The 18,828-nt window shown below is 37.1% G+C and overlaps 3 protein-coding genes across 6 annotated transcripts; 2 read left to right on the top strand and 1 right to left on the bottom strand.

The window, feature by feature from the left end:
* Window positions 1-1,037: 1,037 nt before the first annotated feature.
* Window positions 1,038-5,935, top strand: gla (galactosidase, alpha). The gene is made up of 7 exons (XM_041990520.1): window positions 1,038-1,294; window positions 2,739-2,913; window positions 3,716-3,890; window positions 4,133-4,224; window positions 4,357-4,518; window positions 4,824-5,021; window positions 5,120-5,935. The coding sequence occupies exons 1-7, from the start codon at window positions 1,134-1,136 to the stop codon at window positions 5,444-5,446; spliced, it is 1,290 nt and encodes a 429-aa protein (XP_041846454.1). The 5' UTR covers window positions 1,038-1,133; the 3' UTR covers window positions 5,447-5,935.
* Window positions 5,732-8,394, bottom strand: rpl36a (ribosomal protein L36A). Its single transcript, XM_041990521.1, has 5 exons — window positions 8,292-8,394; window positions 7,555-7,660; window positions 7,412-7,479; window positions 7,203-7,325; window positions 5,732-5,810 (listed from the first exon to the last, which is right to left on the bottom strand). Exons 1-5 carry the CDS (start codon window positions 8,292-8,294, stop codon window positions 5,790-5,792), a joined length of 321 nt encoding a protein of 106 aa, XP_041846455.1. The 5' UTR covers window positions 8,295-8,394; the 3' UTR covers window positions 5,732-5,789.
* Window positions 8,395-9,506: 1,112 nt separating this feature from the next.
* btk (Bruton agammaglobulinemia tyrosine kinase) lies at window positions 9,507-18,657 on the top strand. Of its 4 annotated transcripts, none has more exons than XM_041991121.1 (19): window positions 9,507-9,596; window positions 12,175-12,226; window positions 12,437-12,600; window positions 12,681-12,785; window positions 13,301-13,382; window positions 13,573-13,698; window positions 13,794-13,864; window positions 13,947-14,134; window positions 14,763-14,825; window positions 14,990-15,044; window positions 15,138-15,217; window positions 15,530-15,657; window positions 16,685-16,756; window positions 16,922-17,093; window positions 17,206-17,425; window positions 17,574-17,638; window positions 17,735-17,853; window positions 17,985-18,142; window positions 18,240-18,657. In XM_041991121.1, the coding sequence occupies exons 3-19, from the start codon at window positions 12,460-12,462 to the stop codon at window positions 18,309-18,311; spliced, it is 1,917 nt and encodes a 638-aa protein (XP_041847055.1). In that variant the 5' UTR covers window positions 9,507-9,596; window positions 12,175-12,226; window positions 12,437-12,459; the 3' UTR covers window positions 18,312-18,657. The 4 variants fall into 4 exon arrangements, with proteins under 4 accessions (XP_041847055.1, XP_041847058.1, XP_041847057.1 ...); XM_041991123.1 differs by lacking the exon at window positions 9,507-9,596 and adding an exon at window positions 10,657-11,100; XM_041991124.1 differs by lacking the exon at window positions 12,175-12,226 and having other exon boundaries at window positions 9,523-9,596.
* The last annotated feature ends 171 nt before the right edge of the window (window positions 18,658-18,828 follow it).

Here is an 18,828-nt window from a genome sequence, read left to right as displayed (position 1 = left end):
GTGTTTTATAGACTTTTGTTGGCTGCATAGCAAATTTTCTTAAATGTTATCTGTACATTCAATTTCAATTAGGAACATATTTTGTCCAAAAATAAATTACAGTTTCAGCATTTATAATGAACTCATTAACATACTTTTTAATGTTTAAAGGATTTGCAAATCAGTGCTGTCTCATTTTCTTTACTTTTCACATTATGTAAGTTTTATAAAAACAAACTTGTAGCAGGTAAAGTAATTAACTGTTGAATTAAACCCAGAACAAGTTGGTATCTGCAGTAAAATTGATCACAAATATAAAACCAAAAGGTGTAGCGCCACTATGAAGAACTGAAAGCTGCTCCTCCTTAGAGACGGGTGGAGTATTTTCAGTTAAACTTTTGATGTGATTTCCCTTCATATTGGTGATATATTTTTTCAATTGCCATTTGGGAACTAATAAAATTATTTCAATTTAATATATTATTCTGTAATGATGCAACATAATAGCCAGTATTTCAGAGGAAACATGAGGCACTGATATTTAGAACTGGCCAATAGCACCAACTAATAATTAAAAATTAATAATATAATAATTAAATCCAAAGTTTCTTAAAGAAATAGTACAACTCATCACTTTTTACTCACAAAAGTTAACATTAACAGTGCTGCATTCCTTTTAATTTAGGGGTGTGGATCCATCACAAAATATCAAATATTCATTTCTTAACATGATTTCATGGGGTCTTGGGTTTTTGGACCCCATTTAAAAATCTTGCGTCCAACTTACAAAGGTACAGTTTATCCGAGATAGGTAAACATAAAACAGATTTATTACAATGGAAAAGAAGTGCAAATGTCCCTAAATTATTGTTGCTATTTTTAGCTTATCGGTGTCACGAGGAATCACAAGACTAGAAACCACCGGCATTATCACCTGCCTTGCGAACAGAGGGAACTTCCTCGTTTGCTGAGGTTAAACATGAGCGAAACGCCATTGGTCAGCAACAGACGCATTTTGATCCTATTGGTTAAATTTTAGGTCAATCATGTAGAGGAGGTGGGCTGACAGTTCGGCACGAGGAAATAGATCTAGCAAATAAGCACAGTAGCTTTTAGTTCCTTTTGGTAGTACTAGTGTAAATTTGTGGGTGAAAATGTGCCGAATTGTGTTTCTCCTGGCGGTCATCAGTATTCTGTGTCCATCCGCTGAAGCGCTGGATAATGGCCTCGCGCTGAAACCCAGTATGGGCTGGCTGCACTGGGAAAGGTTCCTGTGTAACACCAACTGTGACACGGACCCCAATAACTGCATCAGGTAAGAATATCAACAGTGGGGCGCTTGCAGTGATCAGCTGTGACTCAACAGACCTACTGATGCTGTAAAAAAAATAAATAAATAAATAAAAAACAACAACAACACTGCAGACTTTCACTTTCTGTTTGGATGAATTAGTTTACACCACCATTTTTAGGCAAAAAAGGGGTGTTTGTTGAATAGAAACTAAATCACGCTAGAAAATGTGAGGGTTTAAAAAATAAAACATTTCAAGATTTTTTAAATGAACAGACAGAAGTGATCAACAGTCACTGACATCTCATAAAAATCTCTTTGGATTCAGCAAAAGAAATACAGCAGGTACTGCTATGTTGTTAAATTCATATGACTTGTTGAGCATTCTAGCTGAGCTGTACAAGAAACTAAGAAAAAAAAGATGCTAGATTCAGAGGGGACTTTCAGCACCTGAACTGTACTACACAGCTGTTGTGATGCCAGCAGAATGTAATTTGGTTTTACCTGAAAAACATGTTATCCATTTGGCAGAACATGTTACTTCAAAATAAGAGGATATCCTACAGCTTCAAGGAAGCATTTCCAGATGTGCAAGGTGTCATTGCTAATGCAGAGTTGCCTGAAGATCCAAAGATTATGACCAATCAGTACACACATGTATATATTTGGCTTTGTCCAGATTCAGTAAGTTATTTAATTATCTCACAACAATCCTCCACAACAATGAAATCCTCAAATTATTTGAGATTTTATTGTGATAAATGCCGGAAACTGGCAAACTAGTTGCCCACATAAATTCATTCCCTCATGTGGACCTTTGAAATACACGCCATCTCTGCCATGCTTGTTACCGATTAAGCTATTTGTGAGATGCCATACCAGGTGCTTTAACCACTTATTAATCAGTTATCTAGCATTTTACTGCTTCTGTACTAGTTTTTCTTAAATGTATTCTTGGTATCAGACTTAATGTGTTTTATAGAAAATTTAGTTTTGACAAAGACAAATTGTAGAAAATTATGTAGGGATTGAAAAAAGTAAACTGTTTTTAATGTCAGTCACACTTCACTTTTTTCCCTTCATTATTATTATTATTATTAATAATAATAATAATGAAGGAAAAAAATAATAATAAAAGTGCATCAACCTATGTTTAAACCCAGAAGTTTTTTTTTTGTGACAGGATCTGAGAAGTTTAAAATAAATAAATTTAAAAAGATTAATTTATCTCCTCTTTCATAACAAATACACATGGCTACCTGTGCAGAACAAGTAGCCTTTCAGGTAACTGAGCACCAAATGCTTGGATGAATCTTAATTATTCTATTTCTTGACAATGAGCATTCTTTGTTACCAACATTAAGGTACTATCTATATTTGCATGTGCCATTTTGTTGCAAATGACATTGAATGTTGGCATCCAACTAATACTATCAGCTCCGCCTGTCTCCTCCTGTTGCCCTGGCAGCGAGAGTCTGTACATGCAGATGGCAGATGTGATGGTGGAGGAGGGCTGGAAGGAAGCCGGTTATGAGTACGTCTGCATCGATGACTGTTGGCCCTCCACTCAGCGCGATGCTCAAGGCCGCCTGCAGGCAGACCCCAAAAGATTCCCAGGGGGTATTAAGAAACTGGCCGACTATGTGAGTGGTTGGTATAAAACAGGAATGAGAAGGCTGAGTGTGAGAACACCAAGAGTATTAGCACAATAAGTCCTCCATAGACATCAAAGAGGGAAAGGGGTTCAGAGAGACTTAAGAAAAGTGAGAAATACATTTCTTTAGTTCACCTGGTGTAAGGAGCCAAATAAAAAGGATGTGATAGGATATAGCTGCTTTTATGATCTTTTCCAGTTTTGCGACGGCATGAATGAGTTTGCAGGGTTCAGGAATGGTAAACTATCTATCTAAGACATATTCTTGTGCAGTTTTATTATTCAGGTTTTGCTATATATATGTTTAAGTTTGCAGATGTTAAAAAGTTTGAAGAAGTCCTTGTTAAATAAGTCTAAAGGCAAAAGTGATTACACAGTCAGATTACATATTCATCCAGGTCCACCTGCAGTTATTTACATAATGAGGTGAAAAAGAACCAGATGTGGAACCCAGGTCTCAAATTTCATTTGATAGAAATGGAGCACCTGAATCAGAGCAAAAAGTGCAGACCTTCGGTTGGAGTTTATCATGTTGCGCCACCTTCGCAGTGGAAAGGAGTATAAACTATTCGGACAGGCTGATTACCACCTTAGAGTTCACATACAGCATAGCAACACAGACGGCTGAAAAGTGATGTTCACCAGGAGAGAGATATATTTAGCAAAGCCTACATGAAGTTTTCTGCTGTGTAACATCGCCACCTGCTGGTTTAAATACATTACAGGATATAACTAGCATGTGCTTGCAGGTTTAACAAGCACGTTTAAAAAGACATGTTTTCTCCTTTCAGATCCATGCTAAGGGTCTGAAGCTGGGTATTTATGGAGATGTGGGGAAAACAACCTGTGCTGGGTACCCTGGCAGTCTGGGCTACTATGAGACTGATGCTCAGACTTTTGCAGACTGGGGTGTGGATCTACTCAAATTTGATGGCTGCTTTATGAACTGGACGTTACTGGGAGAAGGTGGGACTTCCATTCAGAATTCAAATGTCTACTTGTCAGACAGCAGAGATCTGTGTATGAGCTGCTGATAAACTTCCTGATTGCTATTTTATAAAAAGCCAATAATACTGTAAACATATTTTTGCACAAATCAATCTTCGGGCTCCACATCTTTATCACAGATGTGGAGCTTTTTCATAGTTAATTTCTACAAAACTTGTGAGTCCTTGGTTTATTTTAACTACTTACCTTTTCTGGTTAAGGCTACATGAACATGTCAAAAGCACTAAACCAAACCGGGAAAAGTATCCTGTACTCCTGCGAGTGGCCATTGTATGAATGGGCTTTCCATAAGGTAAGAGAAAATTTCAACTTGTACAGTATTAAGTAATCTGATTGATAAATGATAATAACAAAAGATCGTTATTAACCTTGTGGTCAGTCATTATTTGTTCAGTCATTGTAAAGAGCATTTCTGTGCCTCCAGCCTAACTACACAGCAATCCGTGAGACGTGTAACCACTGGCGCAACTTTGATGACGTGTACGACTCATGGACCTCGGTCAAGTCCATCTTGAATTGGACCACTTTTTATCAGGACATCATCGTCCCCTCAGCTGGACCTGGGGGCTGGAATGACCCCGATATGGTACTCTGCTCTACTCCAGTTCCACAACATTCCTTCATCTGACCTTTAACTAAGCAGAGCCAGTGGCCTTCAAGTACCAATCTGTTTTAGTCTTCTGTACAAGACAGAACAGCTTACTGTCTGCCACTTGAAAGTTTTATTGAATACACTAATTTGCTTTCTTGGAATGTAATGACTAATGCTAATTACATCTCTTTTTTTTTAATTTATGGTTTTCTTCAAGTAGACTTAAGAGAAAACGTTTCAGTTGCTCAAAAGGCCTGAACTTTCTTGTAAATTTACATGACATTTCTCCATTTCTCTAGCTTGTAATTGGGAACTTCGGCCTGAGCCATGACCAGCAGGAAACTCAGATGGCATTATGGGCCATTATGGCAGCCCCCCTGCTCATGTCTAATGATCTACGGAACATTTGTCCTCGTTCCAAGATGCTGCTGCAGAACAGTCGCATCATAGAAATCAGCCAGGACCCACTGGGCAAACAGGGATACTGCACTGCCAAGGTGTGTAAGAGCTGACACAAAGCATTAAAACGTTTTCCGTGGCAGCTGTCTGCTTTTGACTTTCTGTCTAGAAATACTTAACGTGACTTGTTCTACAGATGGACAGTTTTGAGGTGTGGGAGAGGCCTCTGTCTAAGAACCGTCTGGCTGTCGCTGTGCTGAACAAGCAGGAGATTGGTGGGGCACGAGGGTTTGCCGTCAGACTCATTCCTGGGTGGAAGATCTGTAACCCTCAGTGCAACGTCACACAGATCCTGCCTCAGTACAAAGAGATGGGTGTTCAGACTCAACGGAGCAGCATCGTGTTATCTGTCAACCCTACAGGCACTGCTCTGCTGACAGTAACCCCCATCAGCAGCTACTACAAGAAGCTTTACAAGCTGTACTGGAAGCCCATGTCCATTAAACAAAACACCATTTTGTAGTCCTCAGGTTATGGATTTATGGAAAAATCTAGGGTTTTTTTTTTATCTTTTCGGGGTTACATGTATACATTTTCAAAACTGATCATTTTATAATCGTGTTTGCTTGAATACTGTGATGTTTTAAGTAAGCCTACCACATTGGAGGCATACATTAGTATGTTTATTAAGTCACAAGTCTCAGACTTGTACAAATGGCAAAGTTTAACTATTTGTAAGAAACATTCAATTCTGTGCCCCAAACGTGTTTTATAAAAACAGGTTAAAGAAAGCAATTTACTCCAAAAATGTTTTGACACATTTATTGAAAATAGTGACAGCTTCATCCAAAAGACTGGACCACAGTTTAGAACTGGATGACTTGGCCCTGTAAGAAAACAAAAGGGAAAACACGAGTGAAAATGCTGCTTGATTATATGTGATTTATTTCTGCTGAGTTTGAGGATTCTGAATGACTTTTGCACTGTAAAAGAATAAACTTGCTAATCAAGATATTTTCACAGTTGCTGGCTATGTGATCTGTATATAGCAAATACTGTCTGTAAATAAAAGCCAATATGGCTACCAGCAGATAATAACTTCCCTCAAACTATTAAGTTTAAACATTGTCCCTAAGCTAAATTCATTACTCTGAAGCTACCACCCTCTCTTCAATTTATGGTTGCTTCAAACACCTTTAAGTTAAAGATGGGAACAATTACGATTGTTGCACAGTGGTTGCAATTTACCTCTAGAATAAAGTATTTTTCATCAAATGCTGAACTCCAGGCATCAAAACACCTCCATAAACCAATGATCGATGCTAAATCTGCAATATCTTTTTCTGATACACACACATTACTGCTGGCTCTCCCAAAAGCCGTTTAGTACTCAGCATATGCATGAATTGTTTAACAAGTCTAGTATTACCTGAAATGTTTGGCGTTTACATCTGCCTACAATTACATGGCAACAACAGTGTGAAGGTATATGTTGTAAAATTATTTTATTTCAAATGAGATGCAAGAATGCCTCGTTTCGGATAAACAATTTAGCCAACTAGGCTAAAATTATGCCTACTGACTTGATCAACAGGGGGGAAATTAATGCAAAAATAACCACCTGAACACTATAATGCAAAAATCATTGGATCAAGGACATAAAAGTTGCATTTAAATGTTTTAAGAAATAATTCCCTTCATTATATCCTTGTGTGACACCAGTATGTAACTTAAACTAAAACATGCAGTCCGGCTCTAACACCCAACTACATCTGGCATTTCAGTCTGCAACAATCTATGCAATTCTCCACAATTAGTTATTCAGTTACTCTACCCACATGTTTCAAATCTAAATCCAGTTTGATAAAATTCCCAAACAGAGGAAAAAAAAAAAAAAAAAAAAAACATAGAAAATTGATTCAAATTTATAACTGGTAAAATTTCTATGTATTCCTTTTGAGTGCCCTTTTATACTCAGTTATCTTGTTAACTGGCCCTTCCTCTAATGTACCCCAGTTTTGTAGCATATTCTGTAGTTTAACTACCATTTTTATGCAATGTCTGCTCTTTCCCTAGAAACCAATGCCACCTGGAAATTTTATAATATATATATATATATATATATATGAACCATATCAACCTCAAATGAGCCATAAAGGATGAAATTATTTGCTTAATTTCAAAGGGCATCAATACAACAAAAAAAAAAAAGTTTAGTATTGAAACATTACAATTATTACAATTGCACACAGAAAGCACTAAAGATGCACAACTCTTACCTTTCTCTTCTTGTCACCTCCCAACTCGAAGTGCTTGCATCTCTTGATAGCCAGCATTCTCTTAGATCTGCAGTTGGGCTCCACACACTCAAGCCTCAACACAATTTTCTTTGTAGTCTTAGCCTGAATAAAAACATGTGTTTTGGTGAGTACATCACATTTCTACTGCCCATTACATTGATCAAAGTCCATCGGAAAAGAAGAGTTACCTTTTTCCGGAAAATTGGCTTCGTTTGACCACCATACCCACTCTGCTTTCTGTCGTATCTCCTCTTACCTGCAAGACAACTACAGTTCAGCCACAAATCATTTAGATATGTGATTCATTTGAACGCTGAAGGAACTAGTTTACCCTGTGCATAGAGGGAATCCTTTCCCTTCTTGTACTGGGTAACTTTGTGGGGTTGGTGCTTCTTGCACTTCTTGCAGTAAGTCCTGCGGGTCTTCGGGACATTCACCTGCACAACACAGAAGACGGACAGTATATCAGCTAATAAAATGTCTGATGCATTTCGACATTCCAGAGGAAAGATACAGGTTGCCATTAAACATGTCAATTAACAGGCCTTTTTAACAGAGCTAACGGACAGCAACCGGTTAATATAACGCCAGAAATTTAAACAGCATTAGTTCAGAACAATGCCAAAAATGTATTTTAAAAAATCTCTAGCAAATCAAAAACGCGTTTATTAACTGTTGGCACTACGATTAGTCAGTCATTTGTAGTAAGCTAACGTGTTAGCATGGTAGCAACTTAACGTGAACAGTGTAAATGTGCAAATTACTGTAAATATGGTTAAGTACTGTTGCCACTTCAGTAACTAGATTCTATATTTATCTTGAATTGCCCAAATGTGGACACTAGTTGGACAGGAAATGCCAATACCAGTACTTTTATTCCTCATACGTTGTAGTCACCATCACTTCGATCAAACTGTGTTAAAACGCTTACATGTAACCCAATACTGCCATCATTGCGTTTATCAAAACATTACCATTACATCTCAGCTGAACATATACACATATGATGCTTTAACTGAAAAGATTGTGTGAGATTTTATAAAACGTAACCGTGTAGTAAGATCATACCATGGTTGCGCCCCGATGAAGCGGAAAAGAGGAAGGCCGAATCCGGAAGCACTTCGTGAAGTAGACCTCAGCAGTAAACACGCCGGCAATGCCGCGGTCTGCCCCCTAGCGGTGGGAGATGTCAGGTGGACGCAAACAAAAGAACATTTAACAAAGTTGCAAATTAACTGTTGAGTCGGTACGATTCTCAGGCACTGCTGCTTTAATTGGCGTTTTAAAATTCTTATTATATTTTTACTTCTATCTATCTATCTATCTATCTATCTATCTATCTATCTATCTATCTATCTATCTATCTATCTATCTATCTATCTATCTATCTATCTATCTATCTATCTATCTATATTTTTGCCTCTTTCTAATGTCTAGTAAACAGGAAATTGTAGTCAGGGTCACTATCTCAGCAGGCATCAGGCAAAAGCTGCAATATACCCTGAACAGGCAGCAAACCTGTCACAAAGTCAACACACATGAACAACAATGCATGTTTTGGACAGTGGGGAGAAGCTTGAGTATCTGCAGAAAACCCACAATGGCTCAAGGAGAATGTACAAACTCCACACAGCATGGCCCCAGTTGAGATTCAAACAGGAATCCTCCTGTTGTTCGGCAACTGCTCCACCATAACACCACCTCAACTTCTCAGATTAATGGGTTTGTTTAAACATTCAAATGATCAAATGCCCTATTAAAAATCGAGGGCAAGGGGAAAGTCTGTAACCTGACATCTGATTTGTTTGTCAGAACTTCTTTTGTCTGTTCTTCCTTTTTCCACTAATAATTCCATGACATTTCTGATTGATGTGTTGTCCCTGAGCGTTTATAAAGTAGTTTTAATCGACTCCACCTCCAGTAACTACAGTAAGAACATGGTGTAATATTCATACGTGGGATTTCAGTTTGCTACTATGTGTTTGGCTTTTTTTTTTCTTTTTTTTTTCCCACCACTGATGGAGATTTACTCATGTTATCCTGAAGTTTCTATCTTCCTCCTACAATAGTCAAATTGGCAGTGGACAGGACAAGATACCCAAGAAAGGTGTCACAGTGTGACTATATGCAGTATCCAAACATGGTCCTGTGAGCTAGAGTCTATTTATCACCAAAACTGTCCAGAAGGCTGATATGAAAATGAGCAGGAAGGAAAAAGGGAAGTAAGCAGACTCGATTCCTCTCTGTGGGTGTGTTTTAACTTCTTGCATCACAGACTAACACACATTTTATGGAAAGCGAACTACTGAGGCAAAGGTTCATGCCACAGCATCTGCGGTTGTTTGTCTAATGCTTTACTTTTTCAGGTGCTTGGTAAGTGACAATATTTTTAATCCTTGCTATAAGGTCAAGAGGTATTATTGGTCTTTCTTAGTTTACAGGGACGCAATATACTGAATTAGTCTATGAATACTGAATATTTACTCAAAGATATAAAATGAGAATTAAATGTTATGTCAATTTGTGCAAGCACTTAACTGAAAACTGCCAGTACTGTGTGTTTATCTGAATCCATAAGAAAGATTTCACTTTTTTTCTTTTTCTTTTTTTTAATGATTGATCATATCTTTGTGACTTTATCTACTGAAACACATCTCGTTTGAGTAGTTTGTAGACAGTCATGCACTACTTGGTTTGTGGGTGTTGATAAAACTGAAGTTATCAAATCTACAATTAATGCATGATAAATGTATTGAATGAAGTTTTAATGCAATTCAATTAAGTATCATGAGAAGTGACTTTGACAGATCACATCCATGTAAATGTATGTGGCACATTTGTAGGTAGAGCAGCCAAACTTCATGACTTTTTTTACTCATCGTTTCTCACTCATGCATGCACACATATTCACACGGGCAAATTTATTGCACAAACTACTTATCTGTCAGGAAACATCAGGAAAGAGAGCATTTTGATAGGTTCCTGTTTGAGTAAGAGTATTGCGACTATGGTTATGTTTGTGGTATTATACACAGTACAGTATTATACCATGCTGTTAAATAATAGAGCTCATCTTTTCAAATAAAATGTACATATATGTTTTTATGTATTTATTGCAGTTACATTAACTTCAAATTTGATTGCTTAGCAACACAGCTTGCATAATGCCAGTGTGTAGTCTGGTTTATGATCCAACCTGTTTATGTCAGACCACATAAATAAAAAAAGAGAAAATCTTCTTTCTGATGTGGTGTGCAAGAAAATAAAAAGCACATACAGTGTTATGTATTTGTGGGAGATTACCTGACATGAACAGGTATACATCAGATGTATGAAATATATACTATAAATGTGTAAATTATAGATCTGCAGGGCACTTCAGGTTTTTTCTCCCTTCACATTGCTGTGTAACACTGATGCAACTTCCCCATGAATTTAGTAAAGTCTTGTCAGAAAAGACCAAAACAAGAAAGAAAAAAACCAACCTCTTTTCAACAGAAATGGTAAATCATGTTAGAAAAATTATGCCATTAAGTCGACAGGCTTGAGTACACCAGTACTTAGATTTTCAGTGTTACCAAGTTAGTGATGTGAGAAAACAGGTGGTGACAAATGAGAAACGAGTAAACAATGTTTCACAGAATAGGGAACATCGCTGTCTAGTTGGGATGACACAAACAAAGCTAATGGATCTTATCATTCTGGTGTTAAGAAATGTCAGAGGCCGGGTTAGTAGGGAGTGACAGAAGTTTCTGGTAGTTTCACAGTTACAGTGCAGATGACAGAAGGAAGTGCTCACTTCTGAAAATAGGCTGAGCTAAAATGCAAAAACATCTGACAGAGACTGGTTGTAGGCATTCAGCCGGGTGACGGGTGGGTAAGTTTGACAATCCGATAGTCGATATGTGATTAAACACCATTACTCTGACTTTGAAACCTTTAATGAATGTTTTTTTTAACATGTTGTTGTTTGAGATGAATACATCAGAGAATATTTCTTTTAACCAAAGCTGATAATTTGATGTGGTCTGAATTTTAGTTCTACATTGGTTGTAACCAAAGCTGACTTGACATCACACTGACCCATTCTTGTCTATTGGATCGGGGTGACTTACTCAATGATGTCTAACTTTGTGAGCTTTCTTCCTTTACCTCCTTTCATATGTGAAAGAAACTCATTTGCACTAGATATAGTTCTATTTAAATTTACTTCCACTAGTTTGCATGTTTTGGTTTGGTTTTTTTATAACATAAAGACATTTTTGTCTCAGTGCTCTAACAGAAGCTTCATTATCACCTTAGCTAACACACCATCATTGGCCTATTCTTGTTCTGAAGGTGCAAGTTTCATTTTAAGTTTGGTGGTTAGAAAGTGTTGAAAACAAGATTCAAACACAACCATAGACTAAAATTACAGTCTCTTTAATTTGCTACTTTTCTCAGAATGCAGTAAATGGTAAATATGTGTGTTAGTTCATGTATGAAAGAGAATGGCTGCCTTGTGATGGTGAAATAGTTTCAATGATGAGGTCAGTTCTGAGCTCTTTAGACTAATGAATGCAGGAGGACACATTTTACATAGCGGTTAGTTATGTAAACACAAAGAAGACAAGCATTCACAGTTTGGATTCATTCTGTATTTGCTTTATTCATAACCACTAGATCCTAAGTTATTAAAAAACAATTACGGAAAAGCTTTCGTCTGTCTGTTAAAGTGCATTTTTAGATAGCAAAGTTTGTGATCTAGAATATGGCTTCTCTGGCAAATAAAAAGAAAACAAAAAGGAAAATTGTACATTTGGGCCAAGATGATGGACACTATTGAACATCTGCAGGAAAACATGGAAATGTAAACAGAGGATGAAGCTGGCACGAGAAGCAGAGCCGATATGCAAACTATGCCTTATCATTTACTGATAGGTGTTCACACTGTTTGTTAATCTCTTTCCAGATCTATACTCTAACCTATTATACTGGCATTGCTCTGACTGTACGAACAGCAGGCAAGTATTTATTTAAAAAACTTTGCAAAAGGAATTAAAGCTGAAACAAACAGAACCCTCTATTGATTTCCGAGCTGAGTGAGAATGGATGAAACTGTTAAAGCTTCCAGTAAAATGAAGATGCTGTTTGGTGCTGTTTTACATTAAGAAGTAAAGTGTTGTGCTGCTAAACTTCACTCTAAAATTTCTTTAATTCATTACTTGTTTCAGTGTCGACCAATTTAGGTTGAATCATGTCAGACAGTATACTGGAAGAAGTCTTCATTAAGCGATCGCAGCAGAAGAAGAAAACATCCCCTTTGAATTACAAGGAGAGGTTGTTTGTTCTTACTCAGGAAAAAATAGCATACTATGACTACGATGCTGACAAAGGGGTACGTATATCAGGCTGGAGTCAGGCTTGAAACAGAATCATATATTTTTTTAAACTGATGTGTCTTCATCTCTTGTGCAGAAGAAAAAAGGTCTGAAAGGATCAGTTGATATTGAGAAGATCAAGTGTGTGGAGGTGGTCCAGCCAGAGCCAAACGCTCCACTGGAGCGCAAGTATGCGTTCCAGGTAAACTTGTTTTAATCTGCTTTTCAGACAGAGAAAATATCTTTGCAGAATATGTCAAATGATAAATAATTCCATTTATTTGAGTTCTTCCTTGTCTCAGCTTATTTCAACATATGCATACTTTTGTTTTCACTTGGGATTTTTAGAGATGGTTTTCTACTTACATCTTTAAGATCACAATATTTATCCTGTCTATATGTTGCAACATAAAGGAGGATGATATCTGTAATTCCTTAGAAGAAAACTGTCCAAACTTCTAAAAGTTAACATTCTGAAAGTCCATTGTTAAGAAGTGAAACTGAGATTAACCAGGGGCTTTCAGTGGCAGTGCAGGTGTTGTCATTGTCATAAGATTTAAGTAAGGGTAGCAAGGAACGCTTTACCCTCAGAGAAACCCCAAGTAAAGGTTTGTACAGTTCATGTCTTCAGTATCGGTGCAGTTGAAGAATATGAAGCTGAGCAGTTACTAACTAATCAACATGTACCAATCATCTTTTCCATTGACTTTGCCAAAGATCATTTATGATGAAGGGCCACTTTACATCTTTTCAAAGACTGAAGATATTCGGTGTGTTTGGCTAAAGAAGCTAAAAGACTGTGAGTATGCAGTCAGATTCATTTCCACGTGCTGGGTTTATGTGTCTTGTCAGTAATGCTTTCTCATTGTCTTTGCAACCCATATTTTAGCATCTTCCATCTTGTACAATAGCAGTGGTGGATGTCTATGCTAATGCAAATGTGATTTAATGTACATTTTGTGTGTATGTGTGTCTATTCTTGTGCATAGTGGTGCGCTTCAACAAAGACCTGATGCAGAAGTATCATCCTTGTTTCTGGGTCGATGGGGTGTGGCTGTGCTGCCATCAGGAAGTTAAACAAGCAATGGGTTGCAAAGTACTGGATACTAAAAATGGTAGGAAAAACATTTCCTTCAGTCTGAAATCTGAAAAAAATTAACAAATGGACTTCTCAGTTAATCCATTATTTATCAAACAACATCAATAATAGGTTTTAAATCTGGAGCATCAAATCGAAGGCCATCCAGGAAACCTCTTCCTCCAACCCCAACCCCTACAGTGGTAAACTCCTTTTCATATTCATCTCAACCAATCACAGACAAATTTCTTTTACATTTCACCTAATAATCCTATCCTGTTTCAGGAAAAGGTTAGTCGCCCTTTGCCCCCACAACCACCTGAGTCACCTGCTTCCTCTTCAAGCATGACTGTTATAGCTGAGTATGATTACACACCAATGTCAGCCCAGGACTTGGAGCTTAGGAAGGATGAAGAGTACACCATCCTAGAGAAGTCTGACCAGAACTGGTGGAAAGCCCGAGACAAATATGGGTGAGAGTCAGAAAAAAAAAAAAAAAAAACTAGGACACCAATGACTCAGAGGAAAGCCAAAAGCAATCAGTTTACATAGGACATTAACAATCCTGCATCCAAAAAACATGTAGGGTAAAAAGGGAAGTTTGCTCACAAAAGGAAGAAGTTTTCCTGATGGATTTCAATTGTAAAAGCTAGATATTTTTTATCATATTCACTCATCTACAAAAGTAATGTCAAACCCCTCCAATACCACTTTTTCATGCACCCGAATGCTTACCTAAAAAAAAAAAAAAAACAAAACAAAACAAAAAAAACATACGAAGAAATGTGCCACGAAATAGTCTTTACTTTACCGGCTGCTGCTTCAGTCTGATAGTTAAAGCCATGTCAGTGGCAGTAAGGAATGACAAATTCCTCTGCTATAGTGTGAGGCTACTGGCCAAATTTAGCCGTGTTTTGCAAAAACTGCAAAAACTATAAGTTTTATTTAGCCTTGCTGCGTCCCCTCCTGGCATAACGATCCACCCCCCAGTTTGGAAACCACAAGTTAACTGTAAAAAGTAAGAAGGGATATGCTGATATTAGTTTTTAATGGTTCATATTAGTTTTCATGGTTCAAACTATGTTTGGTTTTCTTTTGCAGAAAAGAAGGCTATATACCAAGTAATTATGTTGTGGAAGCAGAAAATGGGCTTGAAAGATTTGAGTGAGTAGAACTTCCATTGACCTGTGTATAATTTCCAGATTGTAAATTTCTTTTTTTATATAAGCAGATAAAGTCTTTATTTGTTTTTTTGTTTTTATCTTGATGTATCTTGAACTACTGGATTAATAAATGCAGAAAAATGATCATTACACGTATTTCCACAGCTGGTATTGCAAGAACATGAACCGCAGCCAAGCAGAACAGCTGTTAAAGTCGGAGGTAACTGATCCTGACATGTTAATGGACCCATAAATTAGAAGCTGAATTTCAGACTCACAAAGTATATGTTTGCATGTTGTTCCCCATTCTTAGAACAAAGATGGAGGTTTCTTGATACGAGATTCAAGCAAAGCTGGGAAATACACTGTGTCCTTGTTCACCAAGGCTGGTGGGTGAGTAAAACATTGCTGCCATTTATATAGTAAATCCACTGGCTCTAGTCATGTGTGAACATATAAAAAGGAGAACTGCATGTAATGAAAGCGGAAACTGCAGGCCACAGAGGGAGAGAGATGTAAATTATTCATGCAAAACTGGGACTAATCTGTCTGCAGACCTTTTTCCTCTAAAACTGAACCGCACTGTGGATAACACTGAACAGATATTACCTGCACGTGCATGCGTGACAAAATATTTGTTTCCTGTCTCTGTGAAAACCTGTTGATTTGATCTGCTGACAGTTAATTTTCTTATGTTCTCCACAGGGAAACAGGTGGAAGTTGCAAACATTATAACATCTGTACAACCTCACAGGGCCAGTTTTACCTGGCAGAGAAGCACTATTTCAACACTATCCCAGAGCTCATCAACTATCATCAGCACAATGCAGCAGGTTAGTTCTTCAGCCATGAGTGAACGAGATGCAACAGTGTAGATGAACATACACAAACAAATAAAATGTGGTCATGGCAACAGGAAAAGGGAAATTACTCAACAAGCCTGCAATACTAAAATAAATAAATAAATTTAAAAAAATGGTGGAATGAATTCATATTTTCCTCATATGTTTATATAGTTTGTATAATAAGGTTTCAAGTTAAATCTATTTAAAATGTCCAAATTTTACTGATCATTGGAAACAATGAATAACAGCCACACGTTGTTACTTAACATTTATAGCATGTGTATCTAGGAAATGACACCTGCTCTTACTTTTTACTCTAACAATAAACGTTTCATTTCATGTGATGTATAAAAATAAAACTGGATACAAAGTGACAAAAAGACTGACACCATGTATCTATAGAGGTTTGCTGTTTCTATTTTAAAAATTTATAAATGAATGTTATTCAAACTAGTTTAGTACTATTAAAACAAAATGATTATGACTTGTTTACGTTCATGTGACCAAAAAACACACTAAAACATGATTAGTCAGTATTAGGAAAACTACAAACTGACAACAACTAAACAAACTTTCAGCAGAAAAAATTTTGATCCTTGCGGTCAGACTCTGCATACCCATACCAGGGTAGAGATTTATGAAGATTACCTTTACAAAGTCTTGTTCAAATCCAAGGTGGCTTCATCATAATGCGATATGATAGTAAATTATCCATGTTAAATGAAGAACAACTCTTTCAAATTTGAAAACTGAAGGTGCATATATATATATATATATATGTATATATATATACTTCTACTTGCTTGTGGCTTATCATAGGCTAACTGAAACAAATCAACCATTTTGCATTTTGTGTATTTAAAACTTTAAAGCAGCCTTTCTGCTTATATTCCTGAGTTTTACTGAGTTAAACTGCTCCGTAAAGACATACATATATAAAAAAATAAAAAATCATACAAGTCACTTATGTGTTGATCTAACAAGGAAATGTGGCTTTGTTTTTTCCCACCTCTAGGTATGGTTAGCAGGCTGAAGTACATTGTATCTAACCGAGCACAGCCTCCATCAACAGCAGGGCTTGGCTATGGTAAGAATATGAGTTCAAATATGTCTGACTCTTGATACATTCACTCATAGATCCTAATCTCTGGTGAATCACCTTTTATAAGAGCAGTTTAGACACAGCAGTTTCTATTTACTATAGTTGCTTTCGGTACAGAGATACCCCTTCATTTTGTCTTGTTTGATCTAGGTACTTGGGAGATCGACCCTCACTGTCTCACTTTCATCAAGGAGCTGGGCACTGGTCAGTTTGGAGTGGTGAAGTATGGAAAGTGGCAGGGTCAGCATGATGTGGCTATCAAGATGATTAAAGAGGGCTCTATGTCAGAAGAGGAGTTCATAGAAGAAGCCAAAATCATGATGTAAATACAACTCACCCCTGACTGAATATCAAAACTGAATTTGTATTAATTGTATGCCCAAAAATTATAAAATTTTAATAAAACCAACCAAACATACTTTTGTTCAAACCAGGAAGCTTCGCCACGAGAACCTGGTGCAGCTGTATGGTGTCTGCACCAAACAGCGACCTATTTATATAGTGACTGAGTTCCTTGCAAATGGCTGTCTACTGACATACCTCAAGGAGGGCATGAAGCAGCACCCATCACCTGTCCAGCTCCTTGAGATGTGTAAAGATGTCTCTGAGGGCATGGCCTACCTTGAGTCACAGCAGTACATTCATAGAGACCTGGTAAGAGGCAAAAATCTAATGTGTGAAAGTGCAAAACAAATTCTACTGCATTCCTACAGAGTTAAAATAAACTGTGGTTTGGTTTTGCGAGATAAGGCTAGAGGTTTAATGATTATGCTTGTAACCGATGTGTTTGTTTTATCTTCAGGCTGCCAGGAACTGCTTAGTAGATGCAAATGGCACAGTCAAAGTGACTGACTTTGGCCTGTCAAGGTATTTCATGTTACAAAATAAACAAAAGCAAAATACACTCATACAGTAATTAGTAATGCAGTTTGTGACATTAAAATCATCTTTCAATGCCCTCAGGTATGTTTTAGATGATGAGTACACAAGTTCAGTAGGTTCAAAGTTCCCAGTTCGCTGGTCACCTCCTGAGGTCCTTCTATACTCCAAATTCAGTAGCAAGTCAGACATCTGGGCTTATGGTGAGAAGCCTAAGTCATACTGTTTATTTGTTCTTAAATAATCATTTATTGATTGAATTTAGACTGAAACAGGACTAAACTACAATTATGACGGCACCAATTTCGAGTGTTAACTGTTCGTTCTTTATTAGGGGTTCTAATGTGGGAGGTGTACACTTTGGGCCGACTTCCGTATGAACGCCTCAGCAACACGGAAATAGGAGAACAGGTGCCCCGAGGCTTGCGCCTCTACCGCCCCCAGCCGGCCAATGATAGGGTCTACAGCATTATGACAAGCTGTTGGCATGAGGTAAGTGAATTTTGTCACACTGTGCCTCAGTAAATAATGGTGTATGAAAATACATTTTAGAACCCAATTCAATTTTTTCACTTTGTGTTATTTTCAGAAAGCAGATGAGCGACCTACATTTCAGGAGTTGGCACTGGCAGTTCAGGATTTGCTTTATGAGCTCCAGTAGACTTCAAAATAATCAGTCGATTCACACAAACAGCTCAGTCTGATCTCCACGGAAAAACATCTATACTTATGTCTGAAAAAAGTTAAAAGCTTGAATGTAATGTGAATATGTGTAATGTGAATGTCACTTGCTCATTTATTAGCCTTTAAATCACATCAGTAGAAATAAAGTCCTATAATTTAACGTGTATATTTCACTGACGATTATAGGATTAAAATCAGTTTTTAATATATTCTGTTTATTATATTGTGTGTTATTGTGTGTAATCATTGTGGACATCTCTGTATGTAAAACAAGCTTTGTAAGCTCACATGTACTGCATGAATTAAAGCCAAGTATTTCAGGCTTTGAAATGTCATTATTATGATGTTAAAGGAGCATGACTGTTGAAGTATCTGAAACATATGCTGTTCTCCAATTCTCTCTCTCTCTCTCTCTCTCTCTCTCTCTCTCTATCTATCTATCTAGATAGATAAATAGATAGATAGATATATCTATCTATCTATCTATCTATATA

This window comes from Melanotaenia boesemani, chromosome 7, assembly GCF_017639745.1.
Source record: "Melanotaenia boesemani isolate fMelBoe1 chromosome 7, fMelBoe1.pri, whole genome shotgun sequence".
Taxonomy (NCBI): Eukaryota; Metazoa; Chordata; class Actinopteri; order Atheriniformes; family Melanotaeniidae; genus Melanotaenia; species Melanotaenia boesemani.
This window is presented reverse-complemented; position numbering and strand designations above follow the sequence as displayed.

Bases quoted from the DNA above. Each gene is read 5' to 3' on its own strand.
- gla (XM_041990520.1), top strand. From the start codon at position 1,134: ATGTGCCGAATTGTGTTTCTCCTGGCGGTCATCAGTATTCTGTGTCCA. The intron at 3,891-4,132 runs GTGGGACTTCCA...TTTCTGGTTAAG, and splicing joins CTGGACGTTACTGGGAGAAG to GCTACATGAACATGTCAAAA. The intron at 5,022-5,119 runs GTGTGTAAGAGC...CTTGTTCTACAG, and splicing joins AGGGATACTGCACTGCCAAG to ATGGACAGTTTTGAGGTGTG.
- rpl36a (XM_041990521.1), bottom strand. The intron at 7,480-7,554 runs GTAAACTAGTTC...GTTGTCTTGCAG, and splicing joins GGATTCCCTCTATGCACAGG to GTAAGAGGAGATACGACAGA. The intron at 5,811-7,202 runs GTAAGAGTTGTG...GTTTTCTTACAG, and splicing joins GAGGTGACAAGAAGAGAAAG to GGCCAAGTCATCCAGTTCTA.
- btk (XM_041991121.1), top strand. From the start codon at position 12,460: ATGTCAGACAGTATACTGGAAGAAGTCTTCATTAAGCGATCGCAGCAG. The intron at 12,601-12,680 runs GTACGTATATCA...TCTCTTGTGCAG, and splicing joins ACTACGATGCTGACAAAGGG to AAGAAAAAAGGTCTGAAAGG. The intron at 15,218-15,529 runs GTGAGTAAAACA...TGTTCTCCACAG, and splicing joins TTGTTCACCAAGGCTGGTGG to GGAAACAGGTGGAAGTTGCA.